General features: G+C 45.8%; 1 protein-coding gene across 1 annotated transcript in view; it reads right to left on the reverse strand.

Annotated features, from left to right (window-relative positions):
- The window catches only part of hunk (hormonally up-regulated Neu-associated kinase), a 66,916-nt gene extending 54,636 nt beyond the window's left edge, over positions 1 to 12,280 (reverse strand). The window contains exon 1 of the mRNA XM_086007051.1: positions 11,227 to 12,280. Coding sequence (XP_085863177.1) covers positions 11,227 to 11,451 — 225 coding nt within the window. The 5' untranslated portion in view covers positions 11,452 to 12,280. The remainder of the gene's footprint in view (positions 1 to 11,226) is intronic.
- Positions 12,281 to 20,818: the final 8,538 nt, after the last annotated feature.

A 20,818-nucleotide genomic window follows, 5' to 3' on the forward strand; every position in this document is an offset into this window, starting at 1 on the left:
TCTTCTTGGCCAAGTCCAGGGAACACGCCTGGTCATAAGCAGCCTGTAAATTGAGGGTTTTATTTTCCAGCAGGCGCTGACGTATAAAAGGGGACGCAATCCCATTGATAAAGGAATCGCGGATTAGTTCCTCTTGATACTGTTCAGCTGTAACCGCTTTAAGGTTACAATCTTTGCTGAGCCTGCGAAGTTTCTGGAGGAATTCATCGAGTGATTCCCCAGGCTGCTGCTGAGTTGTGGCCAGTAGGTGTCGAGCAAAGATTTCATTCGGGGACTTGACATATAGCTGCTGTAAAATTTGGATAGCAGCGTCGTAGTCTATACAGTCCTCAATATAATCATACACATGAGAGGATACGTAGTTAATAAGCATTCGTAACTTATTAGGGGCATCCGCCCCACATTCTTCAAGAAAGTTGCTAAAGGTACGAAACCAATGCTTCCGTACCTTCGCTGCCGCAGGTGCATGCATTCGGGTCCAGGTCGAGACGAGCGGGTCTAAGGAGTTTTTCCATGATGGATCAGTTTCTTGCCCAAGTCCCTTTCTGCAGTTCGAGTTGCAGCTGGTTGTTCCGAATCACCCAAGGCGTGGAGACGATAGCAAGTCAATTAAATTGACGTAATAAAGACTCACTACGCACTTGGTTGTACATAAAGCAAGGCTTTAATCGACTTGTAACAAAACATGGAGGTCTAGTTAGTAGTCACTAGCTTCCTGTTTCTAGATTGTCTCTGGCCAAGTTGGGCCCACGCCCGAGTATTTATACTCCTCAGACGGCGCCCTCAGCTGGCCGTTCAGTAGTACTTCCTGAGTTACTTCTTGTAGAAGTTGCGATTTATGACACTTTGCGTAAAAAAATGCTTGCTAATTTCACTCCTAATTGGCCTAGATCTAATTTTAAGATTACGTCCCTCCCCTTCTTTTAGGTTCCTCCACCAGAGGAAATAGTTTCTCTGTATCTACCCTATCAAATCTCTTTATCATTTTAAACATCTCGATTAGATCACCTCTCAACCTTCGAAACTTGAGGTGATACAAACTAAATTTTTGCAACCTGTCCCAGCAATTTAATCTACCATCTGTGTCCAAGGGCAGTGCAAGCTGGTACCAGTTTCCTGCTAATGCTAGTACAAAAGCAAAATACTGCGGATGCTGGAAATCTCAGCAGGTCAAGCAGCATCTGTGGAGAGAGAAACAGAGTTAACGTTTCAGGTCGATGACCCTTCGTCAGAACTGGAAAAAGCTGGAGATCGAACAGGTTTCTAAGCAAGTGCAGGGACAGGGAAAGGGGGGAGGGAATGAAAGAACAAAAGGGAAGGTCTGTGATAGGATGGAAGGCAGGAGAGATTGACACACATTAAGAGATGGTGCAAGGCTAATGCTATTCTGAAATATAAAGTACATGAGACTTCAAGAATGGCTCCCTTCCTTCTTTGCTCCCTCTAACGAAGTGCCTGGTTTCCATTCAGCCCCATTATATGGTAGCTTGGTTGAGATCAAAACTCTGCATGTGGGTAACCAATCACAAGCAGAAACTTTCAAATCAGTGGCCTGGATTTTCCGTGGCCTATGATTGCGTATGTGGCCATAAGTGCCTTGCAAGTTCCGGGTTTTACGCATGGGCTGTACATGCGCAAAAACCCGGAACTTGCGATCTGTCAAGAACCTTCTTCACAGATCCTCCGCATCCCCGGGAAATGGACATCCGCTGGCGGAGAGTTGGTCTATTTGCGAACCACATGCACCCCGGGATACGTGGACCTCTACGCAGGCAAATTATTATTATTATTATTATTAGATTTATTGCGGTTTGGAGGCATCCACCTGCGGGAAGCCTCCAACTGCAGATTCAGGCCCAGTATTCTACCATGCTATTCCAATGCTCTCCTGGCCAACTTCCCACCTTGCATCCTCCGTAAACTGGAGCTCATCCAAAACTATGCTGCTTTTATCCGAACTCGCACTAAGTCCCGTTCATCCATCACCCCTGTGCTTGCTGACTGATATTGGCTCACCCCTCCCTATCTCTATAACTTCCTCTAGCCCTACAACCCTCCGAGATCTCTGCGCTCCTCCAATTCTGGCTTCTTGCACAGCTCTGATTTTAATCGCTCCACCATTGGAGTTCCCTCCCTAGGTGTCCTGGCCAATATTTGTCTCTTAATCTACATCACAAAACAGAGTATCTAGTAAGTATTGCATTGCTTAGAACAATACGTTGTGGAACCAACCAGGGAACAGGCTATTTTAGATCTGGTAATGTGTAATGATACAGAATTAATTAATGATCCATAGTAAAGGATCCTCTAGGGAAGAGTGATCATAACATGATAGAATTTCACATTCAGTTTGAGGGTGAGAAACTTGGGTCTGAAACTAATGTCTTAAACTTAAGTAAAGGCAATTACAAGGGTATAAAGACAGAGTTGGCTAAAGTGGACTGGGAAAATAGATTAAAAGGTAAGACGATAGATAAACAGTGGCAGACTTTTAAAAAGATATTTCATAACTCTCAACAAAGATATATTCCAGTGAGAAAGAAAGACTCTACGAGAAGGAGGAACCATCCGTGGCTTACTAAGGAAGTTAAGGAGGGTATCAAATTGAAAGAGAAGGTATACAATGTTGCAAAGATTAGTGGTAGGCCAGAAATTGGGAAATTTTTAGAAACTTGCAAAGGATGACTAAAAAATTAATAAAGAGGGAGAAAATAGATTGAGAGTAAACTAGCAAGAAATATAAAAACAGACAGTAAGAGCTTCTACAAGTATATAAAAAGGAAGAGAGTAGATAAAGTAAACGTTGGTTCCTTAGAGGATGAGACTGGGAAATTAATAATGGGGAAACAAGGAAATGGCAGAGACTTTGAACAAATATTTTGTATCTGTCTTCACGGTAGAAGACACTAAAAGCATCCCAATAATAGTGGAAAATCAAGGGGCAAAAGGGAACAATCACTACCACTAGAGAAAAAGTACTAGGCAAACTAATGGGACTAAAGGCTGACAAGTCCACTGGATCTGATGGCCTGCATCCTAGGGTCTTAAAAGAAGTGGCTGCAGAGATAGTGAATGCATTGGTTGTAATCTTCCAAAATTCCCTAGACTTTGGAAAGGTCCCAGTGGATTGGAAAACCACAAATGTAACGCCATATTCAAGAAAGGAGCAAGACAGAAAGCAGGAAACTATAGACCAGTTAGCTTAACATCTGTCATTGGGGAAAATGCTGGAATCCATTATTAAGGAAGTAGTAGCAGGACATTTAGAAAATCATAATACAATCAAGCAGAGTCACCATGGTTTTATGAAAGGGAAATCGTGTTTGACAAATTTACTAGAGTACTTTGAGGATGTAACGAGCAGGGTGGATAAAGGGGAACCAATAGATGTCATGTATTTGGATTTCCAAAAGGCATTCGATAAGGTGCCACATAAAAGGTTACTGCACAAGATAAAAGCTCATGGTGTTGGAGGTAATATATTAGCATGGATAGCGAATTGGCTAACTAACAGAAAAGAGAGTCGGGATAAATGGGTCATTTTCCGGTTGGCAAACTGTAACTAGTAGGGTGCCACAGGGATCAGTGCTGGGGCCGCAACTATTTACAATCTATATTAATGACTTGGATGAAGGGACCTAGTGTACTGTAGCCAAATTTGCTGATGATACAAAGATAAGTGGGAAAGTAAGTTATGAGGAGGACACAAAAGAGTCTGCAAAGCAACATAGATAGGTTAAGTGAGTGGTCAAAAATTTGGCAGATAGAGTATAATATGGGAAAATGTGAGGTTATCCACTTTGGTAGGAATAGAAAAGCAAAATATTATTTAAATGGAAAGAGACTACAGAATGCTGCGGTACAGAGGGATCTGGGGGTCCTTGTACATGAAACACAAAAAGTTAGCATGCAGGTACAGCAAGTAATTAGGAAGGCAAATAGAATGTTGGCCTTTATTGCAAAGGGGGATGGAGTATAAAAGTAGAGAAGTCTTGATACAACTGTACAGGGCATTGGTGAGATCACACCTGGAGTACTGCGTACAGTTTTGGTCTCCTTATTTAAGGAGGGATATACTTGCATTGGAGGCAGTTCAGAGAAGGTTCACGAGGTTGATTCCTGGGATGAAGGGGTTGTCTTATGAGGAAAGCTTGAGCAGGTAGGGCCTATACTCATTGGAGTTTAGAAGAATGAGAGGTGATCTTATTGAAACATATAAGATTTTGACGGGGCTTGACAGGGTAGATACTGAAAGGATGTTTCCCCTCGTGGGGGAATCTAGAACTAGGGAGCATAGTTTCAGAATAAGGGTTCGCCCATTTAAGATGGGGATGAGGAGGAATTTCTTCTCTCAGAGGGTCGTGAATCTTTGGAATTCTCTACTCCAGAGAGCTGTGGAGGCTGAGACATGTTCAAGGCTGAGATAGACAGAATTTTGAACTACAGGGGAGTCTAGGGTTATGGAGAACAGGCAGAAAAGTGGAGTTGAGGCCAGGATCAGATCAGCCATGATCTTATAGAATGGCGGAGCAGGCTCAGGGCCGAATGGCCTACTCCTGCTCCTTATATTCTTATGCTGTTTGTGGGAGCTTGTTGTGCACAAATTGGCTGCCGTGCTTTCTACATTACAACAGTGACTACACTTCAAAAGTACTTAATTGGCTGTAAAGAACTTTGGGATGTCCTGAGGTCATGAAAGGCGCTATATAAATGCAAGTCTTTTTCTTTTAAATCTCCCCGCCTCTCTATCCTCCTTTAAGATGCTACTTAAAACCAGCCTCTTTGAGCAAAATCTTGGTCATCTGTCCCAGTAATTCTTTACGTGGCTCCATATCAAATTTTGTTTGATAACGCTCCTGTGAAGCACCTTGTTTTACAGCGTTAATGCATGTTGTTGTTGTTGTCACTGCTTGGGAGCAGGTGTTTTTTGTAAGTAGATACTGAGAGTGTAATGTCCTCTTTAGACTATGACAAAGGCTGCTGTAACATTTTCTATTTTAATGGGAAAATGTCCAAAGTCTGTTTTTCCCCCTCTATAACCATCCACGGCCTGTGCTATCCTCCTCCGTCAGAAGAGTGAGATGAGATCATTTTGCAGCCTTGTGATCTTACACTATGGAGAATGCTGCTTCTGGGCTGGTACTTCAGAAGGCATGCTCATATGTTTCAGGAGCCCCTTCCCCAAGTTGGTTTGCCTCTCCCTTTCCACCAACAACCTGACCGTAAAGATTGGTGAAGCTCACCAGGGGAATCAGGTCAATGTTAGCCGAGTTGAAGTTGTTAGCTTGGTTGAGGCAATGTTTGGATTTTGCGCAGAATGAATATTTCGAACTGAACACTGTTATTACAACTCATGCCAGTCTAGACTTGGACTAAAAATATACAGAACTATATATACCCCAAACTAAGGGACACCATCAAGTGGCAAAGAATTAATTAGATTTGTAAAAAGATTGTGTGCACAATGAGATAATTGGTTATTTGTTTTTTGTTTTAACCTAACACAAACAAAACTAATAAAGGGAAATGACTGCATTAAGCATGCACTGGAGTGCAAACATGCCAAAAATGACAGCCTTTGAGTTGAGTTCCAAGCAGGCTGTGCCAGGAAATTACTATCTAAAAATTCTAGACACAGTGACAACAGCCCTTTCAATTCAATCAGTTTCACCCAATTTATTAGTAGTTCAACCATCTCTTGATGCTAATTACACGAAGATAGTGGAAATGAGTTGAGCATGGCTGCTAAAATGAGTACTGAACTCCAACACTGGCAGCCAAGGTATTGATCCTTGATTGTCATTCAAACTCAGTTTTCTGTCTCAGTGATTTTCTTCCTTTTTTGCCTGGTTTTCCTCCCTGTTCTACTGAAGGTGGGAACATTCCGAGGTACAGTACCACAAGTGGTAATTTCCCTCTAGTATCTTGTAAAATATGGCCATTTGTGAGCCTGACCAAGTGATTGCTTGAGGGCAAGCTATTTGACTGTCAGGCACAATCCTGACCTTCTCTTCTCCTAATACCCAAACATGCACATTTTTCAGCAGAGGCCACTGAATATCAATCAGGGACAGGAACCATGGCTAATTCTTTTCTTCTCCCGAGCCATGGAGCCAATCAACTGTTGCTCCCTCACTGTATTTTGGCTTTGATTAACTTACTCAGCAGGAAGCAGGATCAAAGCTGGAACTTTCCTGGAATGATGGCTAAGTATTACATTGATGCCCCAATGGGCAAGGTTTGATGGCTTTGAGCCACAATGATGGGGGTGCAGGACTTGGGAGTCAGAAAGTGCCCTCTCTCAGGCTAAAAAAAAGCACTGAAGTCGATTATCTTAACACTTTCTGTTAGCAAATAGAGAGAAGATGACTAAATCCATGACCCAGACCTCCGTGAGGTCCACAGGGAGTGGAAGAAATTGAGATAAGAAGAAAAAAATAACTCAATACTGGAAATCAGAAAAGACTGGAAGTACACAGCAGGTCCATCATTATCTTAAAAGCAAAAGGATGGGCTAACACACCTCTGACCGAGGGTGTCCATCCCAGGCTAACACACCTCTGACCGAGGGTGTCCATCCCAGGTTAACACACCACTGACCGAGGGTGTCCATCCCAGGCTAACACACCTCTGAACGGGGGTGTCCATCCCAGGCTAACACACCTCTGACCGGGGGTGTCCATCCCAGGCTAACACACCTCTGACCGGGGGTGTCCATCCCAGGCTAACACACCTCTGACCGGGGGTGTCCATCCCAGGCTAACACACCTCTGACCGGGGGTGTCCATCCCAGGCTAACACACCTCTGACCGGGGGTGTCCATCCCAGGCTAACACACCTCTGACCGGGGGTGTCCATCCCAGGTTAACACACCTCTGACCGGGGGTGTCCATCCCAGGTTAACACAACTCTGACCGGGGGTGTCCATCCCAGGTTAACACACCTCTGACCGAGGGTGTCCATCCTATGTTTACACACCTCTGACCAATGTCCATCACAGATTAACACACCTCTGACCAATGTCTATCCCATGTTTACACACTTCTGACCGATGTCCATACCAGGTTAACACACCTCTGACCAATGTCCATCCCAGGTTAACACACCTCTGACCAAGGGTGTCCATCCCAGGTTAACACACCTCTGACCAATGTCCATCCCAGGTTAACACACCTCTGACCAAGGGTGTCCATCCTATGTTTACACACCTCTGACCAATGTCCATCGCAGATTAATACACCTCTGACCAATGTCTATCCCATGTTTACACACCTCTGACCAAGGGTGTCCATCCCATGTTTACACACCTCTGACCGAAGGTGTCCATCACAGGTTAACACACCTCTGACCGAGGGTGTCCATCCCAGGTTAACACACCTCTGACCGAGGGTGTCCATCCCAGGTTAACACACCTCTGACCAATGTCCATCCCAGGTTAACACACCTCTGACCGAGGGTGTCCATCCCAGGTTAACACACCTCTGACCAATGTCCATCCCAGGTTAACACACCTCTGACCGAGGGTGTCCATCCCAGGTTAACACACCCCTGACCAATGTTTATCCCAGGTTAACACACCTCTGACCGAGGGTGTCCATCCCAGGTTAACACACCTCTGACCGAGGGTGTCCATCCCAGGCTAACACACCTCTGACCGAGGGTGTCCATCCCAGGTTAACACACCTCTGACCGAGGGTGTCCATCCTATGTTTACACACCTCTGACCAATGTCCATCGCAGATTAACACACCCCTGACCAATGTCTATCCCATGTTTACACACCTCTGACCAATGTCCATCCCATGTTTACACACCTCTGACCGAAGGTGTCCATCACAGGTTAACACACCTCTGACCGAGGGTGTCCATCAGAGGTTAACACACCTCTGACCGAGGGTGTCCATCCTATGTTAACACACCTCTGACTGAGGGTGTCCATCCCAGGTTAACACACCTCTGACCAAGGGTGTCCATCCCATGTTTACACATCTCTGACCGAAGGTGTCCATCACAGGTTAACACACCTCTGACCGAGGGTGTCCATCCCAGGTTAACACACCTCTGACCAAAGTCCATCCCAGGTTTACACACCTCTGACCGAAGGTGACCATCACAGGTTAACACACCTCTGACCGAGGGTGTCCATCCCAGGTTAACACACCTCTGACCGAGGGTGACCATCCCAGGTTAACACACCTCTGACCGGGGGTGTCCATCCCAGGTTAACACACTTCTGACCAATGTCCATCCCAGGTTAACACACCTCTGACCGAGGGTGTCCATCACAGGTTAACACACCTCTGACCAATGTCCATCCCAGGTTAACACACCTCTAACCGAGGGTGTCCACCCCAGGTTAACACACCTCTGACCAATGTCTATCCCAGGTTAACACACCTCTGACCAATGTCAATCCCAGGTTAACACACCTCTGACCAATGTCAATCCCAGGTTAACATTCCTCTGACCGAGGGTGTCCATCTCAGGTTAACACACCTCTGACCGAGTGTGTCCATCCCAGGTTAACACGCCTCTGACCGAGGGTGTCCATCCCAGGTTAACACGCCTCTGACCGAGGGTGTCCATCCCAGGTTAACACGCCTCTGACCGAGGGTGTCCATCCCAGGTTAACACGCCTCTGACCGAGGGTGTCCATCCCAGGTTAACACGCCTCTGACCGAGGGTGTCCATCCCAGGTTAACACGCCTCTGACCGAGGGTGTCCATCCCAGGTTTACACGCCTCTGACCGAGGGTGTCCATCCCAGGTTAACACGCCTCTAACCGAGGGTGTCCACCCCAGGTTAACACATCTCTGACCAATGTCTATCCCATGTTAACACACCTCTGACCAATGTCAATCCCAGGTTAACACACCTCTGACCAAGGGTGTCCAACCCAGGTTAACACACCTCTGACCAGGGGTGTCCATCCCAGGTTAACACACCTCTGACCGAGGGTGTCCATCCCAGGTTAACACACCTCTGACCGAGGGTGTCCATCCCAGGTTAACACACCTCTGACCGGGGGTGTCCATCCCAGGTTAACACACTTCTGACCAATGTCCATCCCAGGTTAACACACCTCTGACCGAGGGTGTCCATCACAGGTTAACACACCTCTGACCAATGTCCATCCCAGGTTAACACACCTCTAACCGAGGGTGTCCACCCCAGGTTAACACACCTCTGACCAATGTCTATCCCAGGTTAACACACCTCTGACCAATGTCAATCCCAGGTTAACACACCTCTGACCAATGTCAATCCCAGGTTAACATTCCTCTGACCGAGGGTGTCCATCTCAGGTTAACACGCCTCTGACCGAGGGTGTCCATCCCAGGTTAACACGCCTCTGACCGAGGGTGTCCATCCCAGGTTAACACGCCTCTGACCGAGGGTGTCCATCCCAGGTTAACACGCCTCTGACCGAGGGTGTCCATCCCAGGTTAACACGCCTCTGACCGAGGGTGTCCATCCCAGGTTAACACGCCTCTGACCGAGGGTGTCCATCCCAGGTTAACACGCCTCTGACCGAGGGTGTCCATCCCAGGTTAACACGCCTCTGACCGAGGGTGTCCATCCCAGGTTTACACGCCTCTGACCGAGGGTGTCCATCCCAGGTTAACACGCTTCTGACCGAGGGTGTCCATCCCAGGTTAACACGCCTCTGACCGAGTGTGTCCATCCCAGGTTTACACGCCTCTGACCGAGGGTGTCCATCCCAGGTTAACACGCTTCTGACCGAGGGTGTCCATCCCAGGTTAACACGCCTCTGACCGAGGGTGTCCATCCCAGGTTAACACGCCTCTGACCGAGTGTGTCCATCCCAGGTTAACACGCCTCTGACCGAGGGTGTCCATCCCAGGTTAACACGCCTCTGACCGAGGGTGTCCATCCCAGGTTAACACGCCTCTGACCGAGGGTGTCCATCCCAGGTTAACACGCCTCTGACCGAGGGTGTCCATCCCAGGTTAACACGCCTCTGACCGAGGGTGTCCATCCCAGGTTAACACGCCTCTGACCGAGGGTGTCCATCCCAGGTTAACACGCCTCTGACCGAGGGTGTCCATCCCAGGTTAACACGCCTCTGACCGAGGGTGTCCATCCCAGGTTTACACGCCTCTGACCGAGGGTGTCTATCCCAGGTTAACACACTTCTGACCAATGTCCATCCCAGGTTAACACACCTCTAACCGAGGGTGTCCACCCCAGGTTAACACATCTCTGACCAATGTCTATCCGATGTTAACACACCTCTGACCAATGTCAATCCCAGGTTAACACACCTTTGACCAAGGGTGTCCAACCCAGGTTAACACACCTCTGACCGGGGGTGTCCATCCCAGGTTAACACATTGCTGACCGAGGGTGTCCATCCCAGGTTAACACACCTCTGACCAGGGGTGTCCATCCCAGGTTAACACACCTCTGACCAGGGGTGTCCATCCCAGGTTAACACACCTCTGACCGAGGGTGTCCATCCCAGGTTAACACACCTCTGACCGAGGGTGTCCATCCCAGGTTAACACACCTCTGACCGAGGGTGTCCATCCCAGGTTAACACACCTCTGACCGAGGGTGTCCATCCCAGGTTAACACACCTCTGACTGAGGGTGTCTATCCCAGGTTAACACACCTCTGACCGTGGGTGTCCATCCCAGGTTAACACACCTCTGACCGGGGGTGTCCATCCTAGGTTAACACACCTCTGACTGAGGGTGTCTATCCCAGGTTAACACACCTCTGACCGGGGGTGTCCATCCCAGGTTAACACACCTCTGACCAATGTCCATTCCAGGTTAACACACCTCTGACCGGGGGGGGGGGGGGGGGGGTGTCTATCCCAGGTTAACACACCTCTGACTGAGGATGTCTATCCCAGGTTAACACACCTCTGACCGAGGGTGTCCATCCCAGGTTAACACACCTCTGACCACTGGTGTCCATCCCAAACGTTAACCTGTCTTCCTCCAGATGCTGACAGATGTTCTGTATTTCCCACATTTTTTGAGGAAATACGTGAAGAGGAATTTATTTCACGTACTATAATCGTCCCGCCATTAAACTAAAATTCTAGAAACATTGGTATTTGTCTGGATTTTCTTTACTGGTGTGAAACACACGTCGTTTTTCTTTTTTAAACCTTTCCCCAGTGTTTCAGCCAATTGCCGAACAAGGATCCACGTGAACGTAAAACTAAAAATTCGAACCGAGAAAGGAAATTACCTTTTCACCAGTCAGGACGTGCAATCCTTCTCTAACTTTGGCGAAAGATCCTTCTCCTAACTTCCTCCCAATCAGATAGCTCCCCACCCGCTTCGTGTGGTGGAAATTCCGGATCGATTCTCGAGCAACGTGGGCCACGGAAAGTGGAAGGTAAATTTCCGAGTTGGGAACGGGGAGCTCTCCCGGCGCGGGATGGTCTGGGCTCTCCCCGGCGGCTGCTGGCATCCTGGGGCTGGGAAATGTCTTGACTTGCCCTCCTCCAGCCGGGAAGGAGCCGCGATCAGAAAGGGAGAAGCGAAGTCAACACTGACAAGACAAGATAAATAATCACCGCCGATTTCCAACGCTGACTAACAGTAATCCAGCATTAGACGCAAAAAACAACATCCACGCAACAAAGCGAATTGATGGAACGCGCCCTGGGGGGAAGTTTCCAGTCACTTTCCACTTACTGGCAAAAAAAGTCATTTAGTCAAACAAATTCCTTTTTTCCCCCACGTCCCTGCAATGTTTACATCTGAGGCGGTTAACAGCTCATGTCAAATGCAGATCTTCATTCCGACAGCACTACAGTACTTCCTGTTAGCGGGGCAGTCACAGGGGGCTTCAAAAGTCTGTCGGCAAAGTAATGAGTCAACTTTCAGACAACAGCAAGTCTTCCGATATCCACCCCCACCCACCCACCAGCTCATTCGCCGTTCAGTTCGATACCAGCACTTATTTACTGGTTCCCGTCTCAGGAAGATACTCGTTAGGGGATTTTTCTTTTCAGTTCGATTCCATTATTCCCATCTGATCCTTCGGGAACAGATGCGACGCTGCGTGGCGAAACATCTTGTACATTTCTGGTCAGTTTCAGTCATTGGAGCGCGCTCTCTCTCACACACACACTGAGCTGCAGGAAGGGGAAAAACGGGACTGCTGATTTAATCTTTGAAACTTCTCAGATTTCTGGAAGGCGGGAGCGATCCTGGCCTCTTCCTCTTGTAAACGAGAAGAGGAATGATTCGTCTCTCCGGAGTTGTGTTTTTAGTTGTGTTTTTTTTGCCTTCTCTCTCTCACATTTGATTATTCTTTCCTGCCGTGGCCCACCTTTTATTAATTGCACCTTTCCACCAGCCTAGTCTTTAATCTGCTTCCTTTGAAATCTCTCTGCTTTTTCATCCAGTAAACCTCTTGCTGATTTCTGCTTCTTCGTTGAAGTAGAAAGTCTCCTCCAAATATTACACCTTTAAAACTCTTTTTATTTTCCTTCTTATGTTGAACCAATTCAACATCATCTGTTCTTTTTCTCCCCCCTCATCCTCTTCCAAAACAGCGCCGAACTCCCCCCCCCCCCCCCCCCCCGGTTTCTCCTTTTGCCGCTGTATCTCCAATTTTCTTGGGGGAAGGAGGGGAATCATTCATCATTTTTTTACCTTTCTGTCGGCGTTTAAATGCATTTCATCTTGTCTATCACCGTATGTATCCCGAATCTATTATCTAACGTGTGCTGTCCTCTAAAGTGTCTGTCCCTTTTTACTAAGTCTTACTTTGTCCCTGTGAGTATTCTCTCCCCCCTTTCTCCTGATTTTTTGTTTTGTTTTTTCTCGCCCTCATCTCTAGTTTCTCTCTTCTGGTTTGCCGTTGCTCACTCTGTTGTCTCTCCCCCTTTCTCTTGAGTTTGTGCCTTGTATGGTCACTCTATTTTTCCCCCCATTTCTTTTTCTGCCCTTCACTTTGTTGGCTCTTTTCTTGCTTTGTTTTTCCGAGTCTCCCCTCACTTTGTTATACATTTTCCTTTCTGTTTTAAGCTGCCTACACTCAGTGTTCCCCAACATTTTACTTTGTCCCCTTTATTTCTTCTATCTACCCCCTTTTTTAATCTCACCCTCGCCGCTTTCTTTTCTGTCTGCCGCCGGCACTTGCCCCCTGCTGTTTTGCCTCTTGCCATGCTCACCAGGGCACCTCTTTTGAGTCGGTCACGCTGATTAAGGGCCTCGTTTGATTAAACATTTATTCCCGGGTGAAGCGCCGCTTAATTGGCTCGTAGCTGCATAAGGGTGCCATCGAATTCTTCTTTCACATTTTCTAAAATCATGGAATATTAACAGACCTCATCACCACATTATGTGGACATACACAAAAATATGTTTTCGTTATGACAGGGGTTCGTGTGTCCGTATCACGTAATATTGGGTAAAATAGAAAGTTCAATAGATTTCACTAGCATGGGAGAATTATTGGGGGAAAATCTTACTATTTCAGGCAGTTCCAGCAGTGCTGGGTCCTTTTTTCAAAACTTCTGACCATCTAGGGCCATCTTTTACGATAGAAAAATACTGCGGATGCTGGAAATCCGAAATAACAACAGAAAATGCTGGAAAAACTCAGCAGGCCAGGTGTGGAGAGAGAAATAGAGTCAACGTTTTAGGTCAAAACCCTTTGTCAAGACTGGCAGTCTTGACGAAGGGTTTCGACCTGAAACATTGACTCTATTTCTCTCTCCGCGGATGTTGCCTGGCCTGCTGAGTTTTTCCAGCATTTTCTGTTGTTATTAGGGCCATCTTTTCCTCTGTTTATTAGTGTAATTCTTTGTAACTTTTTGTTAGTGTTCTGCTGATTCTAGAATGATATACTAATTTGGGCATATTGAGAGGCAAGCACAAACAGCGGAAGGAGCGCACGTCAACCCAAGCACCCCACCCGCCCCTTCAACCACCGTCTGCCCCACCTGTGACAGAGACTGTAGGTCCCTCATTGGACTCATCAGTCACCCGAGAACTCATTTTTAATGTGGAAGCAAGTCATCCTCGGTTGCGAGGGACTGCCTAGGGAGAAGAGATTGAGAGGCTGCAGAATATCACACTTGATATTGTATGAAATGGCCTGAAATCACCATAGGCAATTGGGGGTGGGGGTGGGGGGTGGGCATATAGAAATTACATTTCTTTAAAGAGAAAACAATATTTATGAAGAGCCAACTTGGCTCAACTGTTAACAGGCTCCGCTCTGAGTCAGCATTTTGCAGGTTCAGTGCTCTCCAGCACCAGTGAGGGGACTGATGCATTGTTGAAGATGTCATCCTTGAGGTTGAGCCAAGGCTCACTCTGTTCAGGTGAATGTTTAAGGACTCACGGCACTATTTGAAGAAAAACACCGAATTCTCCCAGTGTCTTGGCCAATATTCCTCCCTCAACTATGACCTCTAACAGCAGATGAACAGCTCATTCATCTCATTGCTGTTTTAGGTGCACCAACGTCAGTGTTCCCACTCAGGCCAACATCCCCAGCATCGAAGCTTTGACCACGCTCGATCAGCTCTGATGGACGGGCCGCATCGTCCGCATGCCCGATACGAGACTCCCAAAACAAGCGCTCTACTCGGAGCTCCAACACGGCAAGAGAGCCCCAGGTGGGCAGAGGAAATGCTTCAAGGACACCCTCAAAACCTCCTTGAAAAAGTGCAACATCCCCACCGACACCTGGGAACCCCCGGCCCAAGACTGCACAAAGTGGAGGAGAAGCATCCGGGAAGGCGCCAAACATCTCAAGTCTCTTCGCCGGGAGCAAGCGGAAGCCAAGCGCAAACAGCGGAAGGAGCGCACGTCAACCCAAGCACCCCACCCACCCGCCCCTTCAACCACCGTCTGCCCCACCTGTGACAGAGACTGTAGGTCCCGCATTGGACTCAGCAGTCACCTGAGAACTCATTTTTAGTGTGGAAGCAAGTCATCCTCGGTTCCGAGGGACTGCCTAAGAAGAAGAAGAAGAAGTTGGCGAGATCTTTCTGTGTGCAAAATTGTGGGGGTTGCCGACGTAACAATTAATTCATAATAATTGTATGCGAAACAGTTTGAAATGTTTCTGTCTTTTTTTTTAATTCTGAAAACAATAGCGTTTTCTGTAAAACATTTTAAAGTAACCAGAACACAGGTTGGGAAGTAATGGTTTATAAAAATATTAAAACCTTCTGTCCCAGCAGTGGCATTGAACAGATACCACTTGTCTATATTGAGGGTGTGTTTTAGATGTACAGCCGAGGTGCCTGAGGGCTGATGTTCAATGATGTCTCTTGTAGGAAACAATGCAGCTGCTGGAATTAATCAGCTGTAGTTTTCAGTCAGGCATCTCCTTTTGTGAACTCCATTCATTTTTGGTCTGTACTGAGGATAGCAGCACTGCTGCAAATCTACAGTCTTCCAAACTCTGGAGTGTTTAGATGCATATATAGAAAAAGAACTTAATTCTCAATGCATAATTTAGTAAGCTTCTTCTCCACATCGCATAAGTATAAAACTATATTTATTCTCTAATTTTAAAAGCCAGTATATAGAGCCCATTAAACTGTTCAATTTGGTTACAATAACTCCCATGTAGAAGAAGCAGTTATTGTCCAGTTTTTGTATTTGAAATTTATACATATAGGTGGCAGCGAAAATATTACCCAATTTGTCTTCAAGCCAGTAATTATGTCCACAAGGTTCCGACACAGAAACTAATCTTGAGCAATCTGGACTCTATCAGCTGTACTCATGCCAATATTCTATTCTGATATTAAATGTATTGCCATCGCCTATAGCTTGATGCTAAAATGTCATGTATATAAACAGGATGGCTTCGTTCTGAGCACCTTAAAATAAACTGTTTCAAAAACACACACAGATTGTTGGGCGTGCTGTTTACAATGTCACTGCTGTGCTAAGGTCCATGAAATTTGTCCTCTACACAGCAGTGTGATTAAGTGCAGCAAAATCTGTTTGGGTGTTTTGCAATCAAGAAGAGCTGGTACACCTTCTGACACAAAGCCACACAATGCATGTTTATTGATATTGTTCTTTAAAGTAGCTCCATATTCTGGTTCTGCTGAGCAGCATTATGATTTATATCAAGAAACACATTTTGAAACTAAATATCATTACTACAATTTTTATTTTTTCATCCTCCACCTCAACAGTACCTTCCATGCTCAAACATGTCTCCTTGACCTTGCGTAGTAAATAGGTAGGCCCCACATCTTCCCTTGGATCCAATACTTTCCATTAACTTGTTATTGTGCCCAATGGTTGCTTGGTTGAGATTAATAATTTGCTAATGTATTAATGCTTAATACTGTGCTGCAGTTGATCAGTTGTTTGAAAGTCACAAGAGTAAAAATTTTGGTTGACAGAAATGGATCTACTGGTGTAAAGTGGGCAAGCAGGGTCTTGAATTTGGAGTACAAATGAAGTCACCAGGTCCTTGCTCCAATAATGCACCAACAGAAACGTTGGATCTGGTTGTCCATCTCCTGGCTCTCACTCTGAAGTCACAAAAGGCTCATTAGATCTTTAAACCAAATAGATCAACGTTCAAAATCTCAGAGTTCATGATGTACACCAGCTATGTGCTCAGCATTTCTAGTGAAACTAGAAGCTAAAGGCCACTCTATTTAGGTGTGGATGCAAGAGATTTCTTAAGACTGGATTCTTACAAACTGTTGAATTGCAATTGATTTCAAAGTTTTGGAGATTGCATTCAGTGGTTACTCCTTTGCTTGATTTGCTAGGCCAAACAAAGGATGCCAGGAAAGTCAAATTGGACCATAGGTGCAAGCTTGCACCTTCCATTACTAAGTACCCATTTCTACAGTCCCAGGCACAGCTACCTGGATTGTCTGAGGAGAACTGAATTTGGCCTAAGGTTTAGTAGGGAGGTAGCTATGTAGAGCTATGTCATCTATTGCAAGCAGACCTGCAAACAAACTCAATCACAGCGACAACACTGTCAGTAACAGGTATGGTCAACACCACCCTATGCCTTTGGGGTTTTCCAGGTCACTACAGGGGACATCTTCAACCTAAGCCAATTTGCAGTACACAGATATATCAAACAGATCACTGATGCATTGTTCAGCAGGACCAACTTGTTTATCATTTTTCCAACTGAACATGAATAGCAGCATGATAGGGTTGCCTTACTTCATCACATTGTTGGATTCCCCAACATGCAGCATTGATGGTATTCATGTGAACATCTAGGCCCCTGCACACAATTCTTCCAACTACATGAACTAAAAGGGGTTCTGTTCCATTAATGTTCAGTTAGTCAGTGATTATCAACACCAGATCATGCAGTTCAATGTCACAATACTTTCAATCAAAGCCAATCATCTGTGTCACCACTATTTGAAGGCAAACAACAAGACTGGCTTCTCAGAGACCAAAGATGACCATCTTCAGACATGATAAATGACCCGCTTGCATCAGCCACAGAAACAAGTTGAGTGCAGATAAAATGAGGCACATACCAAGATCATTATAGAGCATACCATAGAGATGTTGAAGCAACGTTTGAAATGCCTCAAAAGATTGAGTGCACCTTACAGTACATCCCCAGCAGGGTCGCCATCATTCTTTAGTGCATGCTGTATAACATTGTTTCGTAAAGAAACCTAATCATAGAAGAGGAGGAAAACAACCTCAATCAAGGCCAGAACAGGATGTGGATAGTCATCAAGACAAAGTCCTTGCAGAACCACCAATGTAGCCAGGAATAATATGACTTCAAACTCTTAATCTGTGAGTTTCTGGAAGTCATTTCTCAGTGGAAACAGTAAGCACATTAGCTGGTTGCAGCATTCAGGGAGATTCAGGTGGATCTATACTTCCTTCTGCAGTGGATGGCTGGACCTGCCCATTTTCTGGCACATCTACTGTCATTTGTATGGTAGTCAACGGGCGAGGTGGGGTTGCATATTCCATACTTGGTGTCACTTTCAGAGACATCTGCCTCACCAAAGCTTACTCCAGCCATGTCCTTGCTGCTGGACACTGCTTCAGCATGTATGGGAGAAAATCTGGTCAGCAATGAGGTTAGTGGAGCTAATGTTCTCTCGATCCCATTCCCTAGCATGTTGATGTTGGGCAAGATAGCCTGTTGCAGATTGGAGTTTATGACTTTATAGCAGCAGCCAGAGCATTTACAAAGAGATTCTCCAACTGGCCCTAGGACCTTTGCCACTGGAGGCTCTGCTACAGATGCCCCTGTTGTTATTGTGTGCTCCACAGTGGACTGCAGGGCCAAGAAACCTTCTTGCACCACTGCACAGATTCAACTAGTGGATTGCTCACCACTTACAACCAGATCTTGCGGGGACTTTTACACACAAGACTCAAATGACTGCGATAGGCAATCCTGTTCTTTTATAAGCAGTCTCTGTGAAGTTCACATCCCTAGGGGGTGCAGCTGAGGAAGGATGCAAGCTGGCCCTCCAGCTAGCAGATTCCAGCATCCCTACTTGTTCCTTCTCATTCATGCTCAGTACTTCAGGAGTACATCCTCCTCAAATGCACAATCTAAGTCACCCAGGGTGATGCTCGAGGCAGGTGGAGTGAGTAATGCAGGATGTTATAATGTGCTGGCTTCTTTGGCAGATGTGGGAGCTATACCTGTTTCTGATAGCTCACCCAGGGAAATAGAAAAGGAAAAAAATGTTAGTTTGGTGCTTGCAAGACACTCTTTCATATAATACTCACATGGCAATACTGCCTGGCACACCGTTGTGCTTGAGTGACAGTAAATGAGTGAGTGAGCAATTAGGAAGTGAAAGACGTAATAGGAGAAGCTTGGTACTAGTCCCTAGCTGAAGGGGAGGTCCTCAGCTTCACCGTGCTCCAGTTTCTGAATGCATGGGCTGTCCAGCATGGCCTCCCCAGATATTCGATTAACAGGCCCTCCTCCAGTGCAGGTTTGCTCCCACCTGCTGTGAGCCAACAGAAAAGCATTGATAAGCTGTTGTAAGCTTAAAGAGTACATATGGTGCTTTGTACCATACAGAATATAATAGACTGCAGCCACCAGACTGGAGCCAATCAGTCCCATCCACTTCAGAGCATGAAATTCCGCTCCCTGTACATGTTCCTGCAAACCAGTTTTTTTGTGGACTTTTCCTTAATGATTGCAGAGTGCCTTTATTTCCAGTACAAGAAAATAAGCCTTTTTGACAGACTCAGAAGAGCAATATAGGCTAAAAATTACTGTTGATGATAATAATAGATGAATATGTAATGTGTTCGTATGTCATTCCTCTGTCTGATATTTTAATGCAGGTAATAACTGCTTTAATTTTAAATGGTTAACACCACTCAATAGTGGATGGAGGAGTGTCATTCAAATACATTAACCATTCATCCACTATTATTACCAACAGTAATGTGTAGCCTCGCGTGTTTAAAGGTTTTAATAACAGAAAACGTTTGAAGCACACAGCAAGTTGCTCAACATCTAAAAGAGTAGAAGACAGGTTAATGTTTTGGGTGGGACCCTGCATCAAAAGATCGCAAAGATAAGTACAAAGAGGATGAAACTGAAAGAGATCGCGGAGTCTTAGTAGACTAGATGCTCAACGGGTCCAACCAATGCAGAGCAGCAATCAACAAAACCAATAGAATGTTTAACGGTGTAGCCAAAAGAGATAGAGGAAGCCTTGGTCAAATCAATCAGCGCACTGCTCAGAGGTATATTAGATCATTATGGAAATGAAAAAGGAAAATCCAAATTAACAATTTAAATTAAATTGCAAGAGTAGGACAAGTGGCCACAGGTTCAAGCTAGTAAAAGGTCAATTTAGAACCGATATGAGGAAATTCATAGAACCATAGATTCATAACAGCACGGAAGGAGGCCATTCGGCCCATTGAGTCCGTGCTGGCTCTCTGTGGAGCAATCCAGTCAGTCCCATTCCCCCGCTCTATCCCCGTAGCCCTGCAAGTTTATTTCCCTCAAGCGCCTATCCAGTCTCCCCTTGAAAACATTGAGTGTTTCCGCTTCCACCACTTCCGTCGGCAGCGAGTTCCAGGTCCTCAGCACTCGTTGTGTAAAAAAGTTTTTCCTCACATCCCCCTGTATCTCTTGCCCAAAACCTTAAATCTGTGTCCCCTAATCCTTGTACCATCAACTAGTGGGAACAGCCTTTCCCCGTCTAGCCTATCCAAACCCGTCATAATCTTGTACAGCTCTATCAAATCACCCCTCAACCTCCTTTGCTCTAATGAAAACAAATCCAGCTTCTCCAACCTATACTTGTAGCTAAGATCCCCCATTCCCGGAACCATTCTGGTAAATCTCCTCTGCACCCTCTCAAGGGCCTTCACATCCTTCCTAAAGTGTGGTGACCAGAACTGGATGCAATACTCCAGTTGTGGCCTAGCCAGCGCTTTATAAAGGTTCAGCATAACTTCTCTACTTTTGTACTCAATACCTCTATTTATGAAGCCCAAGATCCCACATGCTTTGCTAACCACTCTCTCAATATGTCCCGCCACCTTCAGGGACCTATGCACATTAACTCCCAGGTCCCTCTGTCCCTGCACACTCTTTAAAACTGTGCCATTAAGTGTATATTGCCTCTCCCTGTTCCTTCTGCCAAAATGCATCACCTCACACTTCTCTGTATTAAATTCCATCTGCCATTTGTCTGCCCATTCAGCTAGCCTTTCTATGTCATGTTGCAGTCAATAGATATCATCCTCACTGTTTGCCAAACCCACAAGTTTGGTGTCATGGGAAAATTTAGAGATTCTACTCTGTATTCCAATATCCAGGTCATTTATATATATCAAAAAAAGCAGTG

The sequence above is a fragment of the Somniosus microcephalus genome, chromosome 14, assembly GCF_052327205.1.
Source record: "Somniosus microcephalus isolate GS21.2 chromosome 14, FLI_Smic_1.0, whole genome shotgun sequence".
Classification (NCBI taxonomy): Eukaryota; Metazoa; Chordata; class Chondrichthyes; order Squaliformes; family Somniosidae; genus Somniosus; species Somniosus microcephalus.